At 44.2% G+C, this 18,334-nt stretch overlaps 1 protein-coding gene across 3 annotated transcripts in view; it reads right to left on the reverse strand.

Moving 5' to 3' along the window:
• ZZEF1 (zinc finger ZZ-type and EF-hand domain containing 1) overlaps positions 1–18,334 on the reverse strand; it is a 424,884-nt gene that overhangs the window by 298,796 nt on the left and 107,754 nt on the right. For all 3 annotated transcript variants that reach the window (XM_077482353.1, XM_077482352.1, XM_077482354.1), the window contains 3 exons: positions 15,099–15,210; positions 10,613–10,828; positions 1,890–1,984 (listed from right to left, as the gene is read on the reverse strand). In XM_077482353.1, coding sequence (XP_077338479.1) covers positions 1,890–1,984; positions 10,613–10,828; positions 15,099–15,210 — 423 coding nt within the window. The remainder of the gene's footprint in view (positions 1–1,889; positions 1,985–10,612; positions 10,829–15,098; positions 15,211–18,334) is intronic.

Raw genomic sequence — 18,334 nt, forward strand, 5'->3', positions numbered from 1 at the left:
AAACTTTTTTTAAATAACAAACATGTTATACTTGCCTGATCTGTGCAGTGGTTTTGTGCAGAGCAGCTCTGATTTCCTTCTTTTCAGGTCCACAGCCAGCTCCCCCTCGACCAGTGCGCCCCCCCCCCCCCCCCCCAAGAAATTTGCTTGCCCTGAGGGCAACGCTGCATGCTCGCTCCCAAGACTCTTTTCTGTCTCTCCATAAGAAACCCCCCTCTGCGGTCTCTTCATTGACTCTTTAACTGTGATTAACAGCAGTAGGAGCCAACGGCATCTCAGCCAAGGAGGAGGGAGAGTGCTGGGACAGCCAAGGCTCTTGTGAACATCGCTGGATTGGAGGGCTGCACACAGGGTTTTTTTCTACGTTAATGCATAGAAGCCCTTTAGAACTACTTTAAAAGGTTTCCTTTAGGCACTGAATGGGTAAACATTTTAAATATTGCATCAGCAAAGGTTTGTTTTTTTATCTCACTGGGCAACAGGGCAACTCTCTCAGGCATACCTGCCTATAAAAGGTTAAAGGAATATGTACACCAATAAATCCTAAAAATGAACACTTTCTGTGCACCATTAGAGGATTTTTCAGCTTTCAGGAAGTGCACCACACCTGCAAGATGTAAGAGACGTCTATGTCTCAGTGCAGCTAACATGCAGGAAAACCGCAGCCGCAGGTATAAGCAGCATTATATGGGGGCTCAGGACAGTAGGGATTAATTTACATTTGCTGTTTGGGGGGGGGTGGTAAATACTATACAAACTCATAGTTCAATATACAAGAAAAAATATCTCCCGTGGGACTTTGTTGCAGCAAGACACAAAATTATACAAAAATGTAAAAAAAAGTGATTGAATTTTCTGACAATCCATGTGTACAACATGGCCTTCTCCCCCAAATGTTGGAGGATGGGTGATTGGCAATTTCCTCACAACACAGAGAGTGGCATATGTGTATATCTCTGCCATGTAAAACAAGGCAATATGAAACTATGTGCATTTTCGGTAACTAGATTTAAGAAGATATTTTTCTCTTGCATAGTAACATTTAGAGCCAGAGCAGCTGTGAAATCGCACATTACTCACATCTCTTGGTTCTAACCCCATAGTTCATTGTGGCCCATGAGCGGTTACCAAATAAAGTGATTGTAAAGGCAGAAGGTTTTTTTTTTTTTTTTTTATCAGTGATTGCTGTATAACCAACAATGGACCCAAAAATGTGTCAAAAATGTCCGATGTGTCCGCCATAATGTCGCAGTCACAATAAAAATCGCTGATTGCCGCCATTACTAGTAAAAAAAAAAAAAAATTAATAAAAATTAATAAAAATGCCATAAAACTATCTATTTTGCAAACGCTATAACTTTTGCGCAAAACAATCAATCACTTATTGCGATTTTTACCAAAAATATGTAGAAGAATACGTATCGGCCTAAACTGAGGGAAAAAAATATGTTTTTTTATAAATTTTTGGGAGATATTCATTATAACAAAAAGTAAAAAATAATACGTTTCTTTCAAAATTGTCGCTCTATTTTTGTTTATAGCGCAAAAAATAAAAACCAGGGAGGGATCAAATACCACCAAAAGAAAACTATTTGTGGGAAAAAAAGCACATCAATTTTGTTTGGGAGCAACGTCGCACGACCGCGCAATTGTCAGTTAAAGCGACGCAGTGGCGAATTGCAAAAAGTGGTCTGGTCTTTGACCAGCAAAATGGTCCGGTCTGTAAGTGGTTAAGTAGCCCTGGCTCTTCAAAAGGTTGAGCACCCCTGGGTAAGAGTTTTGCTGTTCTTGTCAAAGAACATTTAGAGGAAGTACAACTTACAGAACAAACAAAAGAAACACAAACTATGGAAATACGATACAAAATGTTGCCATGTTCAAAAACGTACATATCGTGTAGCTTTTTGTAACATTTCCAGAGCAGCTCCAAATTTAAGCACGATAAATCGAGAAGAGATCGATGCCTTGATTGATTCTCTTTTTCCTGCACCAGAAAAAAAAAAAAGAATACTGTATAATTGCACAACTACGCAAGCCATTTTAAAATTACTTTTCCGTAACATTTGCTAAAACCCTTGTTAGCTAAATAACTGACTTGGAGAGTATTTTTTCTCTTAATACTGGTGTTTCACTTTAGAGGAAATGTGTGCTTTGTCCATGGAAGACAAAAGGGAAAGATTCACATTAATGGTGGCTACACTAGGCACTTAGAGGCTAACTCCAGGTTTCACATATGATCCAATATATTACTTTTGGCACCACTAAAAATAGAGGTGAAACATATCCCTGTGTCCCAGAGCATGAGATGCAGGCTTGTCCTGATCAATGTAAGGAGGAAAGGATCATCGCTACTCCCAACCAGCCCAGGTGAATAAACAATAAGGAGCAGCCTAGCCTACATGTCTCCACCAAACCACACATACTGACGCATTTCACCTTACCCACTGGGGCTTCGTCATAGGCCTTATGACTAAACTATGTTGGGTGGAACATAATGCACCAAGGTGTCTGGTTTCGTGAAGACATCCTGAGGCAGCGCCTTATAGTTAATTCACCTTGGCTCATAGGGAGTAGCGGCAATCCTCTTCTCTTTACACCCAGGTTCAATTAACTTTAAATAGTTTGTTTGGACCAAACGGGTCCAAACACATTTTGTTCACTAATACATGCATCCATTGTCAAAGCTGTATAAACTGTATGTAGCATTACTGTCCCAGAAACAAAAATTGATTTAGGGCTGAGAACTGCTCAGCCATTGACAGGAAGCTCTGTATTTTTTAAACACGTATGTCGCTGGTAAACTGTGGTGAAGAGAGAGGCAGATGCATTACAAACTCCACCTCAGCCAAACAGAGGAAGCTTACTGAGGGTGCAAGGGTGTAAAGTTGAAAGGATCCAAAAATCAACCAGTGCCCTTTATACAAGAAGGACAACCATCCCAGTTTATAACTAGCTTTTGAAGTAAGGTGCACATGGAAGGGCATTGCACAGTACAAACAGAAAATTCCCCAGCAAATTCGTGCAAATAAAACCCATGTTTATTTAAGTAAATTGTTAGATGCACAGTGCCAATTTTTGCAGACTTACTGATAAGTGGGGTGGGTAATTTTCTTTGTTTGGACTGTAAAATTCCCCTTCCATGTGCACCTTATTTCAAAAGCTAGTTATAAATTGAGATGGTTGCCATTCTTGTAGTTTTGTTTGTGGAATTTGGTGTAGGGACACAATGGACACCTTCTAGCTGCCATTGTGCTCTTACTTGGCTTTTAATGTGTCCCTCTGGGCATACCTGCCCTTTATTTATACACTGCTATATCCATTTCAACTTGGAGACTCTCACATTTAAAGGACAAGTTTGCCTTTTATTAAAAAAACAATAAATTATTTTTTTAAAACAGGAGACTGAAAAAGTATTGTACCTGCAATCAGCAGATTGCAAGGGGAATGTCAGGATCCTGCTCACACTGTGCCCCCAGCTCTATCCCATGATGTACTCAAAAGGATTTTACAGGTAAGTACGATGTAAAAAAATATGATTTTTGTACACACTGTAAAATCCAATTCTCTGAGTTCATTGACGGAAACAGCGCCTCCTTAATCTTGACCATTGGGTTATATCACCTCTGCAAAAGTAGGACTAGGCAGAACAAACACACCTAGCTACGCCCATGGGCTGTCCTTAGTCAGTATATAATCCCCTCCATGCTCTAGGTATTCAGTTTAGTAGCAAGCAGTAATAGAAGTATCAAAAACTCCATAGATGGGTGGGCGCTGTGTCAATCAAACTCAGAGAAATGGATTTAACGGTGAGTACAAAAATCCCATTTCTCGTATGCACCTCAGGATGACTGCGCCGTCTACCAGAGGAACTTGTGAGATTACCACGAGCCTCAGTTACTTGCCGTTTAACTGAACCTGCCGAAGAGGCTGACCTTTGAGAAGAAAAACTACTGACTGGTCAGCATTCACTCCAGAGTCAGACCCAGGTAGCCCAATTTCCTGGACAGGGCTAGAGGTGACCTTGGGTAGTTCGGACATCACCCGAACCTTTACAAGAATTATACCCACACAAGGATACACAGGGCCCCCTGAAGTGGACAAATTTTGTCCCCCTTCTTTGGTACCCCCAAAAGGTTCAATTTGTGGACCCCCTTGATAATCACAAAGGAGGTCCATGAATCTGGAAACCAGCGAAGATGTCCCCCCACCCCAGCAGTGGGTGAGGGCAGACCTTCATGTTGAAGAGGTCTTGTCAGTGGATCAGGAGAAGCCTGCTCTAGGCTTACTAGACCAAGACTGCTTGGAACTTCCCGGGGAAGATTTGAGAGATCTGTTTCCTTTATCTGCCATCCCGGGAGCCTGGAAGAATTTCTTAAGGGCTGAGAAGGAAGGCCCCCCATCTGCAACGAGGCTCCTTCCCTTTCCTAGATTGAGGCAGGAAAGTACTCTTTCCCCCAGTGACACCCTCGATGATATCATCCAGGGTAGCCCCAAACAGGTGATCGCCTTGAAAGGGCAGATCAATGATAGCTTTTTTAGAGGCTTGGTCTGCCAACCAATTCTTAAGCCACAGCACACATCTAATCACCACCGTTGAAATAGAAAGCTTGGACAACACAGGAGCTGCATCCAAGGCTGCCTCAAAAATATACTGTAGCCCATGGACCAACTGGTCCGCTAAATCAACACAAGCAGCTGAAACGTGCTCACTACCCAGAACCTGGCGCAAAAGTTTGGCCCATTCAGTTAGGGTCTGTGACACCAGGGCCAAGGCCAAGACTGGAAGCAATGCGGACCCAGCCATAGTAAACATGCTGCGTGCCACAGCCTCCGCTTTCCTGTCAGCTGGGTCCTTAAAAGGACAGGGACTCCTCTACTGGGATCATGGTTGCAACGTGGTCCACCACTGGTGGGATAGTCCACTTATTTAGCATATTGAGAAACGTTTGGGGACCACACAGAGGAGCGCCACAATTCGGATCCAGCAACACCAATGTCGGCGTCCATTTCATATATCCCTGGACAGGAAGAGAAGCATAGGAGAGGAAGAGGAACAGGAGAAGCTCTGGCATCCCCACGAAGTTCAGGCTGTCTCTAGCGTCTAGATTAACGAAAAATGTCCGCCATGACATTGGCTACACAAACATAGCCACCTGCTAGACCAATGGAAAATGGACGTCATGACCTCATGGGCTACAAATACATGGCTGCCAGCCAGAGACCAGCCAGACCAACAGAAAATATCCACCGTGATGTCAGGCCACCCAAAAATGGCCACCGGCCCTTTGACATGCTGAAGCATGATGCCAGGATCCTCTTTGTGCCTTCCACATTGCTGCACCTTCTGCAAGGGGACCCCCTTCCAAAAAGGTACTGTAAAACCAGGCAGGGTTAATATTTTTATGGAACACTGTTGTGTCCTCTGCACTGGGACCCCCAAACTGCAAACTACCTCATACTGCACACACAGCAAGGCATGCACCTAGCGGTCTCCGCTGCACCGTCTGCACTGGACCCCCCCCCCCCATACTGCCAGGGCAGGTCACACACCACCCAGAAGGGAAATGGCATGGAATGCTGCCTGCCCTGGGACTCCCACCAATCCGTAGGGTGAGGGGGGAAGCCCAGTTTTACCAGGGGACTTTAGGATGGGAGGACGGTTCCTGCAGGCAGGTCCACCATCCCTGGAGGATACCCGTGTCAACCCCAAACCGCAGAAAGGGGGAAAGGGGGAACTGTACTTACCGATCCATGGTGCAGGTGACCCTCCAGAAAGAACTCACTACCGAAGTGGGGGGCTGACGGCCCAGGGACCCACTACGATTCGGACCAGAGCCCGTTCGTATGCGACCCTGCGAGATGTTTAACTAGTGCATAGCTGTGGTCTGCACACCCTCGCTGACTGGACTGGGGAGACCACTGGATTGACATTATCCAGACTGTCGCCCAGTCCGGCAGTTGATTGCAGATCTCTCAGGAGAAAATGCATGAAAAAAAAAAAGACAAAAAGTAAAATTTGCTAGGACCAAAAGATCCCAGCAAGGAGCTAGGTTCTTACTCCTGACTGACTAGACAGAAATAAACTTAATACCTAGAGCAGGGAGGGGGTATAAATACTGAGGACAGCCCATGGGCATAGCCAGGTGTTTTTTTGTTCTGCCTAGTCCTACTCCTGCAGAGGCGATATAACTCAATGGTCAAGATTAAGGAGGCACTGTGTCCATCAATGAACGAAAGAGAAATCCTATTTTTTTTTTTCATACATCAGGGGACACAGAGTCAGGCTAATATTTATTACCATCTAGGATGTCCCAGAGCAATAGCCTTGAAGGGAGACACCCTGCCAAACAATAGCCATTAGAACTTACGCGGCAGCCCACAGGTACACTGCAGCCAAAAGCCGAATCCTCGGCTGCTCAAACATCCACTTGATAAAATTTTATGGACTTTTGAACGTATGCACTGAAGACCAGGTAGCAGCCTTACAAATCTGAGGCACAGATACCTGATGGCGAAAAGCCCTGGAGGTTCCTACACCCCTGGTAGAATGAGCTCTCGCCCTAAAAGGAGAGGTGCTTTATGTTTCAGACCGTAGGCCTCAATGACCAATTGACGGACCCAATTGGCAATGGAAACTTTGGAAGCTGCCTGCCCCTTCTTGGGTCCTTTTGATAAATCACGTAAATTACGTTAAATTTAGAGACCGTTAATTGGGGTGGAATACAGGACCTTGAGACAGTAGATCGAGGGCGACGTGGAAGCATCCATGGCCGATCTATGTCAGCCTCACAATCTCCGGGAACCAGGGCCTTCTGTGCCAGGCTGGTGCCACCAGAATGGCTCGAATCCCCCCTCTCTGAATCCTGCCCAACAAATGTGGAAGGGATCGGAGGGAAAAGCATAAACCAGGGAGTGCGGGCTCCATGGAACTATCAGAACCTGGATGCCAGTAGGATTTCGACCACCTCTGGCCACCCCAAACGTTGGCAAATTTCCTGGAACACCTTTGGGTGTAGGGACCATTCCCCCGGGCAGATCTGCTGGCGGCTGAGATAATCTGCCTTCCAGCTCTCTACTTCCAGGATAGGGACAGTTGATATTATTGACACATGTACATTGCTCAGGCTAGTATGTAGTTCACCTCTTTCAGAGCTGAACAACTCCTGGTACCGCCTTGGTAGGTTTATATAGGCCACTGCCGTGGCATTGTCAGACTGAAATCTTATAGGGCAGCCCTGAAGCTCCACTGTCTAGGATCATAGGGCCAGACGTACTGCCCGTAATTCTAAGACGTTGATGGGCAGGGTCTGCTCTGTCCCTGAGCCATTTCCCCTGGGCTGTGAGCCCATCTAGGGTCGCTCCCCAGCCTGAGAGACTGGCATCTGTAGTCAGTACTCGCCAAGTTACCGGGAGAAAGGATTTTCTCTTTCGCAGGTTCTGATCCTGCAACCACCAGTTAAGGCTTATGCATGCCTGAGGAGATAAGCACACTGGATAATCCAGGGCTTTTCTTCCTCTGTTCCAAGCCAACAAGAGGTCTTGTTGTAAAAACCTGGAAGGGAACTGGGTATAGGGCACTGCCTCGAAGGAGGATACCATCCTCCCTAGAAGACTCATACAGAGCCGAATGAAGGGTTGTCTGGTACCTCTTATTTGACACACCTGATCTTTCAGGGCACAGATCCTTACGGGTGGCAAGAATACTCTTGCTTGGACTGTGTTTAGAATCATACCTAAATATTTCTGACTTTGATCTTTGGGCTGACTTTTCGGTATTTATGATCCAGCCCAAGCTTTTCAAATACCTCACTGTGTATATTATGCTCTGTTCTAGAGCCTGTACTGAGTGATCTCTGAGCAGGAGGTCGTCCAGATACCCGAGCACCAGGATACCTTGGGCCCTTAAAAGACCCAGTACTGGTGCTTGGACCTTTGTAAACACCCGGGGAACTGTAGCAAGCCTGAAGGGTAGAGTCACAAACTAAAAATGACGTTCCTCTACTGCAAAACGTAGGTACCTCTGATGAGGCTGAAAGATATGTACATGTAAGTACGCGTCTTATCTCAATGGAGGAAAAACATAGTCTCCCCTCTGTAGTGAGGTTACTACTGAGCGGACAGACTCCATCCGAAAGGATTGTATCAATACCGGAACCTCTACAATCACTCCTTGATGCACTAGATGATGTAGTGCCTGAGGCAACAAGTTTATTTTTGGAGGATCCGAGGGAAGGCTGGATCTTAGAAACCTCTGAGGGGGCACCACCCGTAACTTCAGCTTGTAACCACAAGATATAATTGAGGTGATCCACTTATCCTGAATTGTTTTCCAAATGTCTGTAAAGTGCAGCAGCCTTCTCCTCTCTCGATAGAGTGGGGGCGTCCCATCAAAAGGAGGGCTTGGTGCTGGGTTTAGAAAAATGTTGGACCCAGGGCTTTTTCTGGCCCTGGCCTTGGGGCTTGCCCCTGGCCCTAGTGCCCTGTTGGCAGCGGAACCGCCCTGACACAGACATTTGAGGAAGCAGTCCCTGTTTTTTTTTTAAACAAGGGAAGTTGGGTGCTTTTCTTCACAGGAAGTAGAGAACTCTTCCCTCCGGAGGCAAACATCGACTGGATATCTTCTTGTCCAGATTGCTTGGAAGCAGACTCATCTGCCGGGCACTCCACCGAATCCTGAGCTTTAAGCTCTTCCCCATCCTCAACCCATTCCTGCTCCAGACAAGGAAACTCCAGGGACTCCGGGTTAGAGAAGTCTTGTGCTCTAACCCGGCTAGGGCTAAGAACAGTTCATCCTTAGTAATAAAGGGTGAAGCAGCAGCATTGACTGTAGGCACAATACCAGATAGGTGCAGCGGCTCAGATTGCCCGGGACCCTCTGGTCTTCCTGGGGATATAACACTAAGGATACGACTAAGTTCATCATAAACTACTGATGACATACTGTAGGTGTGCCCTTCCCTGTGGTGTTAGTCCCATTCCTCTTTTTAGAAGGCATTCAATCCTGCAAACAAAGGCATACTTGGGTGTAGTTAAAACACCTCAAAAGGGAGTCTCTTTAATAGGGCTCACCAAGCCCCTATGCAACAATCCTGCTAAGCACCTTTGCCAAGCAACACCTGGGTATGGAAAAATTAACAACTGCAAGTGTCTGTTCAGAGCTTGCTCTGTCTCACAGCTGCCTTCTGGAAGCGCCTGGCATACACAGCTTAAATAAGCTGGGTGTGCGCTGGAACGTTCTGTGTGCATGGGCATGACTGTATTCGTGTATGACGTGAATCTTCGTGAGTCCAGATAAAGGCTACAGCGCATGTGCAGCGAATCCGTGTGCACCATGGCCACCAAACATTAACTGCAGAACCCAGTGGCGCTCTTGCGAACGCAGGTGCACCATGGCAAACCAAGGTGAAATGGCGAACTGTAATGTAAAAAAAAAACAGCCAGACACGAGCAAAAAAGGTACATTTTGAAAACACCCACAGCTAGCCCAGAACTCCCCCGTATGGTCACCGCACACAGGTGTTCAGCCTTTAGCTAGCTTGACTGATTGTTACAATCACTGGGACACCCCACAATAATAAAATAAAGGGGTTTCACTTACCCATCCAGGCGCAGGGACATTTAGGGACTAAGGGCCCAATCTTCACCTATCACAGCGGGTTCCTGTCACTTGGACCTTCAAGGACTGGGTACCCTTTTATGTTTAGAGTCCACTCCCTTGGACCTGTACAGCAGCCTGCAGGAAATGCCTTAGCGCTGTAGTGTCTAGGATTTCCACTCCGGAGGGTCCAGCGCCCAGAGGCCACATTACAGGCAAAACCTTGCAGGAGCTTAGGTCTTCTTTGCGAGGCTCGGGTACCATTTATCTAAGCATAAATGCCTGTGTCAAATGGATCCGATCGGTCAATCCCTTGATTCATTTTTGGAACCGTTTGTGGGACTAGAGACCTGGAGATCAGAGAGCTCAAACAAGCCTTGCCATTCACCTTGCAGACACTGGTAAAAACTGAAGTGCTTCCTGTATGGGAGGGGTTATATAGGGGATCACTTCCCATCTAAAGACCTTTGGTTTACTAGTGTCCATTTACCTGGAGATGAAATATAACCCAGCAGCTAATGAATATTAGCCTGACTCTGTGTCCCACGATGTATGAAAAATAAATATTTTTTATAAGTAATCACATGACCTCTGTTGTCAGCTGCATAAGGGGCTTGGAGAGGCTGGGGTGAAGAGTGCAAGGGGGAGTGTCAACAAAAAGGCAGAGAAAGAGCAATACACTGATCTTCTCAGTGTGTGGTGGGGGGGGGGGGGGATAGGAGAAAAACTGACCATGCTAGGATGAATGTGCTTCTATGCCTAGTGTGGACAGTTGGAAATAGGAAAGCAGGCGGACTGGCAGGTTTACCAGGTATGTCACACAAAAGGGAGAAATACAAACGAGAACTGGAAACTTTTTAGCACAAGTACATGGTACAACAGGCACATCAGGAATATGAAATGTTGGGGTACACTTTAATCTTCATCTAGGAATTGCAACATCATACCAGTTATGACGACTTGGAAAGTTCTACAAGTAAGGCAAGGCTCTTTGTACCTGGGATTGTCGAGACTTACCATATCATGTGACAGCTGCTGAACAAATAGCAGAGTTTTTAGAATGAGGGTCATTCCACATACGCTATCAGAAGGAACCTCTTTACATTTCAAACATGTCACATTCATGTCAATTTTAGTCTCCAGTGGTCTGCGATAACCGAAAGCACTGATACCTTGCACACCTAAGCGCTCTGCAGTTTCTTCCCGTGTGCAGAGGAACTTCACCATCCAGTACTAGTGAGGAAAATTTGACACAGATTAGTGCACTGAAACTGATAACAAAAACCGATATGATATGAAATGTTTACAGTCATCATCCATGTTACCATGTTTTGAAGCTCAAAAATGTATTACAAAGTTAAAAGGGTTCAGGATTATAAAGAAAAAGCCTTGGAAGATTTGGCTGCTCAATGACCAGGCTATTTTTTGAGATACGGCATTGCGCCGCTTTGACAATTGCACGGTCGTGCAACGCTGTGCCCAAACAAAATTGACTTCCCTTTTTTCCCCACAAATAGAGCTTTCTTTTGGTGGTATTTGCACACCTCTGTAGTTTTTAATTTTTGCACTATAAACAAAAGAAGAACGACTTTTTTTTTTTTTTTTTTTACAAAATTAACACTTTTTGCTATAATACATATTCCAAATTAAATTTCTTCCCTCAGTTTAGGCCAATATGTATTCCTCTACATATTTTTGGTTAAAAAAAAAAATGGCGGTGATCTGCGATTTTTAATCGGGGCTGTGATGTGTTGTGGTGGATAAATTGGACACTTGACACATTTTTTGGACTACTGACAATTACACAGCGATCAGTGCTATATAAATGTCACTAGCAGGGAAGGGGTTAACGCTAGGGGGCGATCAAGGTGTTAACTGTGTGCCCTAGTGTGTGTTTTAACTGTAGGGGGGTGGGACTGACTAGGGCAAGAGAGAGATCGGTGTTCCTACTTGGTAGGAACACACGAACTGTCTCCTCTCCCCTGAGAGAACCGGGATCTGTGTGTTTACATCGCAGGTGCCCGATGGTCCTCGCGCCACCAGGCACTCACATGGGCTCCGGAGCAGCGCCTAGTGGTCAAAAGACGAACCGACATAGTTACGTTGTTTCGCCCAGGGGGGGGGGGGGGCAACTTGCCACAGTACAACTGCGACGGCTGGTCAGGAAGGGGTTAACACACAAACATAGTAGCTCACAAGAGTGGGTACACACCTCCCATTTTTTCTAAATATTTTATTATATAGTTTTATATGACAACACTGAAGAAATTACACTTTGCTACAATGTAAAGTAGTGAGCGTACAGCCATTAATGTCTAATCAGCTGGAAACGAAATTGAGTACACCCCTAAGTGAAAATTGTGCCCAATTAGCCATTTTCCCTCCCCAATGTCATGTGACTCAGTGTTCCAAGGTCTCAGGTGTGAATGGGGAGCAGGTGCGTTAAATTTGGTGTTATCGCTCTCACCCTCTCATACTAGTCACTGCAAGTTCAACATGGCACCTCATGGCAAAGAACTCTGAGGATCTGAAAAAAAAAGAATTGCTGCTCTACATAAAAATGGCCTAGGCCAGTGACGGCGAACCTTGGCACCCCACCCAAGGCAAGTAACTGTATGTCCTTGGGTTTCAGTGGTTATACTTGGATGATGCCTGCACCTACAGGCATTACCCCAGTGTCATTCTTCTCGGCCAGCAATTCTCTTTCAGGCAGAAGTGATCTGAGTGGCTAATTAGCCACTCGATTAATTCTGCAGGTGGCGAAAGGAGGTCACACCCACCTCCCCCACCACCTCTCCCGGGCTCTCCTATCCCATTGCGGGGTTCAGGAGCAATGCAGCCAGCGACAATGGCTGCCCTGTACAGAGAGAGGAACTGACATTGTCCCCCTCTCTGTAACCCTGGAAACTGGGAGCAACCAGTTCATCACTTCCAGTTCTGCCCTCTTACCTGGCAACCAGTGGCAAGGAAAGCAGCCGATCTGACCGATCTCAGTCTGGTTGGCTGCATAGGGGGCCAGAGGAGAGATTTGGGGTCTAATAGACTCCAAATCGAAATGAAGAGCTTCCCTGCAGGAGGGGGTGGGAGGAAGATCTGGAGGACAGAACAAATGAACAGTGGCAATCACTGTGATTAGAGTGGTGTAACAAACAGATTTAGACTGCACTTTGGGAACAATAGGATAATAGAAGTTTTCCCAATATGCAGCAAAGCGCTGTTAGTGCTTAATTCATTAGATCAATCACATTTTGTTACATTGTTGGTTTGATATAAAAACAGCTGCTAAAGATTGGAAGAGAGTTAATGTCTCTTAGGATTTTGTTATAATATTTGACTGTCACACATGAGCGCTGAGGTCAGGTGTACGTACAATAGTATATAGAGTATATATTCCTGAGCTATATTGAAAGATATGGTATATTACTTTTGATAGGGGAAAAATGAATTGTAGTGCATTTTATAAATGTGTGCATAAAATGTTGGGGTGGTGGGTTAAGAGAACGTGAAAGATGTATAAAAATGTTTTTTTCCTTTTTATACAAATAAACTACTTGATTAAAAAAAAAAAAAAGACCCCAAATCTCTCCACAAAGAGGACATGTCATTGCCCATGCTGTCACAGGGACTGTTATTCATCCCTTGTGATATCAATAAAGTTAGGGCAAAAAATAAAGTGTATAAAATAAAAACAAAAACTTTTTTTTTATAAAGTAAAGTAAAATTAAATCTAAAGCTCCCCTTGTCCCACCGTGCATACGCACAAATGCGAAGGCATACGTTACTCCCACACGCATATGTAAACTGTAATCGCACCACACATGTGATGTAATGACACGAATGTCAGAGAATGCAATAATTATAGCCCCAGACCTCCTGTGCTACTCTAAACTGGTAAACTGTAAATGGTGTTTAAAGAGGAAGTAAAGGCAGCTGAAAAAATAAAATAAAAAAAAGGAACCTGCAAGGCAAAGGCATAATGAGCTAGTATGCATAGCATACTAGCTCATTATGAATAACTTACCTGAGAACGAAGCCCCCGAAGCGGTCCTCCGTCTTCATGGATCCCGGAGTGACTTCCGGGTCTCGCTGCTCCGGCGTCGTGATTCGCCCGTGCATGCGCACGGGAGCCGACACTCGCGGCATATCGCTGCGATCTGCGGCCTGCCCAGTGCGCCTGTGCCCCGCTGTCTACGGCACATGCACCGTAGACAGCAGTGGCTGTCTTTTTGTAAATATCTCCTAAGCCGTATAGGTTTAGGAGATATTTCTTGGACCTACAGGTAAGCCTTAATCTAGGCTTACCTGTATGGTCAAAGTGGTTTGTAAGGGTTTACAAACACTTTAAAGCAACACTTATGGAGAATTTTAAGCACCGTAGTTTTCCACCATTCCATGGGCAGACACAATTTTAAGGCATGACATGTTAGTCATCTATTTAAATCGGCGTAACCTCCTCTTGCACGTTATACAAAACAAATTAGGCTAACTTTAAAGTTAAATTTTTTTTAATTTGTTAACTGCCTGCCGACTAGAGTACAACGTTGTAAGTTGGCACAACTGGGCAAATCCCCTTTACTGACCCTTTAAGACGCGGCTTAATGAGCGTGCCCGAGGGTGCCACGGACTTTCTGTCCGCCAGGGGCCCGTGATCGTGAAACGGAGTGGCAGAATGGGGAAGCTGCCTATGTAAACAAGGTATTTCCCTGTTCTGCCTAGCAAAATGACAGGGAGCTACTGTCATCGGGAGCAGTGATCTCTGTCATGTTGTAGTGACCCCAATAACCCCCCCACAGTTAGAATCACTCCCTAGGACACAGCCCCTTGATTGCCCCCCTAGTGGTTAACCCCTTCCCTGCCAGTGACATTTTTACAGTAATCAATGCATTTTTATAGTACTGATCACTGTAAAAATGGAAATGTTCCCAAAACTGTCAAAAATTAACCGACGTGTCCACCATAATGTCGCAGTCCTGATAGAAATCGCCGCTATTACTAGTAAAAAAAAAAAAATGAATAGTAAAAATGCCATATAAAACTATCCCCTATTTTGTAAACGTTAAAACTTTTCCGCAAACCAATATACGCTTATTGCGATTTTTTTTTATCAAAAATATGTAGAAGAAAACATATCGGCCTAAACTGAGGAAAATAATAGGTTTTATATATTTTTGGGGGATATTTATTATAGCAAAAAGTAAAAAAAAATTGTGTTTTTAAAAAAAAATGTACGCCATTTTTGTTTATAGCGCAAAAACTTAAAAAAAAATGCAGAGGTGCTCAAATACCGCTACAAGAAAGCTCTATTTGTCAGGGAAAAAAGGACGTCAATTTTGTTTTTGGGTGCAATGTTGCATGACTACACAATTGTCAGTTAAAGCGACGCGGTGCCGAATAGCAAAAAGTGCTTTGGTCAGAAAGAGGGTAAAATCTTTTGGGGCTAAAGCAGTTTAAACAGGAATTCTTCTTTTAGGATGCTTCTCTAGATGCAACAATATTTACATACCTTGGCAGTTTTACATTGCTGCATCCTGATGTCCACTTCATCCCATTCCTCTTCCAGCTCAAACCAGGCTACAGGATCACTTTCGCCTATATCTGTTCCACACCGGTTAACTCTGCAAACAGGGGAAAATAGGATTTTGTACTCACTAGAAACATCTTTACTCAGAGTGTATTAAGGGACAGAGATTGATAATAAGCAACCTAGGTATATACTGCTGCCCACAGAGAAAATTGACACTAGGCATACAGAAAACAATGGTCAGCTCCCCTTGGGGCTATTACACCTCCCCACCTCCTCAGATGCAGCAAGCAGACTAAAGAGAATGATAGCATATGAGGGCAGGGAGTCTGTGTCCCTCAATGAACTTCAGAACTTTTCTCTATTGCTCATTGAGGGGCATAGCTTGATAGTAAGAATCTAGGATATCCAAAAGCTGTCAAAACTGAGGGGTGGGAACACAAGAACAATCAAGGTGAGCCAGCCCAAAAAAAAAAAAAAGAAAAAAAAAAAAAAAAACCATGAGGGAAACCAAGGGCAGTAAACTAGCTGATTGCAAACAAAAAAGAGCTAAAAGAATCCCAGAATCCACTCTCACCGAATAATTTATTAAAAAGTTAATGGAGTGCCAGCCAATTCATTAAGTATGGATAGGATATCTGCCCAATCATGCAAAAAGACTATGTATAAAACAGGTTGGGTTGGGACAAGGATTATCCCAGGAGAGCAAAAAATAGGGGAAGATCAAGCATGCCCTTAAGGTACAAAAATATAGTTAGGCTTTATTAAAAAATAGGGGGGGGGGGGGGAGAAGATACACACACTGTAGGTTATGGTATATGCTAGGAGACAATGTATCCTAATCAAAGCAAATCATCTCGCTATACTTAACCTTAAATTTAACTCATACTGCAGTAAAAAAATAACGTTACCAATAAAATATACAGAGCAGGCTCTGTTTTAGGTGCAAATTCAGACTGGATTCGCACCTCAATCGGTTTAGAGGTATGCAACGTTATACTTAACCTTAAATTTAACTCATACTGCAGTAAGAAATAACGTTACCAATAAAATATACAGCGCACTCCCGCAGGCAGAAAACAATCTCTTATATCCAGAAAAAGATGGCACGTGGTGCTGCTATAAATGCTGAATGGAATATGGGGTCTGATGATATCTGGGTGGATAAATATTCATAGTACCAATGACCTAATATTGCATATGTCCACAACTGAGAAAATCTTAACACAGAAGAGTCAGTCAGTATATCCCATATCCATATAAAAGTGAAGACTGGACCACTGTGGGTCATCGAATTGCATCAAACACTTAAACACATTAATTTTCCACTTAGCTGGAATTTATGATGTTGCATATCGTGTACTGGGTACATTGGGGTCATATATCACTGCATGTATATAGGGCCCTTTAATGTATGGAAAAAATCCTGCAAACTTGAGCTGATCCAGTATACTGACCAGACTCAGTGGTGTGATTTAAGAGTTATAATTATTGTGTTTCTGTTTTTGATCAAAAATGAATGAAATTAGGAAATTTATGTAAATGGTGTATTTCTCTATTCAATGTTTTCTTTTGCTTTGTTTTTCAAAAATTGGTTCTAAACAGTATACAAGTGGCACGTTCCTTAAGGACTGCAGTATTTAATGTGGCCACAAGATGGCATCATACAGCTATTTGGCATCGGTTGATCTGATTGAACATTGTCACCTATTTAAGTAAGACCTCAGCCTATGTCAAAACGTTCTGAGGAAGTGCACGAAACATGTCAACGTAGCCTATGCAGGGCCCGATAGTATGCTTTAGCATGTCCCCCAATCCAGAAATGTGAGGGGTTTTCCCCTGTGATCAATAACACCTTTGGCACCGTTGGATGCTGTCAACTTCCGCATACCAACTGAGCATTGCGTTCCAGACGTCTATGTGATCATTCACCTCCAGGAATTACTTTCCGGAGCATCTATTGGAGAGCAGAATCACCAGCTATTGCCGTTTACGGAGCTCAGCTTCAAGCTGCCATAGAACCGTTGGCTGCTGCTGCCTCCATGGTGTTCAGCTTACAGCCGCTACAGAGCAGCCATATGACCAACTAAATGGAGAGTATCTCCATTACAGAGACTGTAAACCCCTTCAGTATTCAGCGACTGGAGCAGTTGAGAGCCCTGTTGTGCAGCCTTTCGCTATCTTTTTTCAGTTATTCTACCTATCCGCTACTCCTGATGTGGAGGTCTGACTGATGCATGTGGTAGCAGTGAACTGTTAAATCACACCACTGAGAATAGATAAGTGCAGCGCCAAGCCTTTTTTGTACCTTAAGGGCGTGGTCGATCTTCTCCTATTTTTTGCTCTCCTGGGATAATCCTTGTCCCAAACCAACCTGTTTTATACATAGCTGATTGCAAAGCCTTCCAAACAGACACATCAAACTTATTGAATTTAGAGAATGCATGTACAGAAGACCAGGTTACAAACTTACAGATCTGAGACAGAGGCCTAATGATGAAAAGAGCAAGAAACAATCACTGCCCTAGTGGAGTTGGCTTTAAACAAGAAAAGGATTTTATCTAACAATCCATAGGCCTACACAATAACTTCTCAAAACCACTTAGAAATAGCGGATCTGGAAGCCGAAGTACCTCTTTTATCTGTCTAAAAGAAGCAGTGCCTGAAGAGTAAATCCTGATGGCCCTCGCCATTGAACAGGTGCTAGACACAGGGAAGGCAACAATATATTCATTAAGCTATAGATCGACGGAAGTTGATGGAACATAAAACTCCACTCAGGATGGGGTAGACTACCCCCATCCCAACACTTCTGATGTTTGATGTATACTGTTCATAACTCTAGGAAGCTTCAATTTTTCTTTAGACTAAAGCCTCGTACACACGATTGGATATTTGGCCAATCGAGCGGCAGACTTTTGCCCAAAGGGTGCGTGCCAGGAACTTGTCTTGCATACTAAGGGCACACAATTATCGGCCAACAAACACAAACGCTGTGACTTACTACATGGAATGTCAGCTCTTGAGCGCCACCCTTTGGGCACCTTCTGCTAATGTCATGTTTGGTGAGCAATGATTCAGAGCATGCGCATTTGTACTTGCACTGGACTTGTGTATACACGATATGTGTCCGCCGAAAATATACTAGCCTGCCATCCAACATTTGTTGGCGGAAAGTTTGACAATTGTCTGATGGAGCCTACTAACGGTCGGATTTT

This window comes from Lithobates pipiens, unplaced genomic scaffold (genome assembly GCF_037356315.1).
Source record: "Lithobates pipiens isolate NorthernLeopardFrog02 unplaced genomic scaffold, aLitPip1_a1.2 Scaffold_16, whole genome shotgun sequence".
Lineage (NCBI taxonomy): Eukaryota > Metazoa > Chordata > Amphibia > Anura > Ranidae > Lithobates > Lithobates pipiens.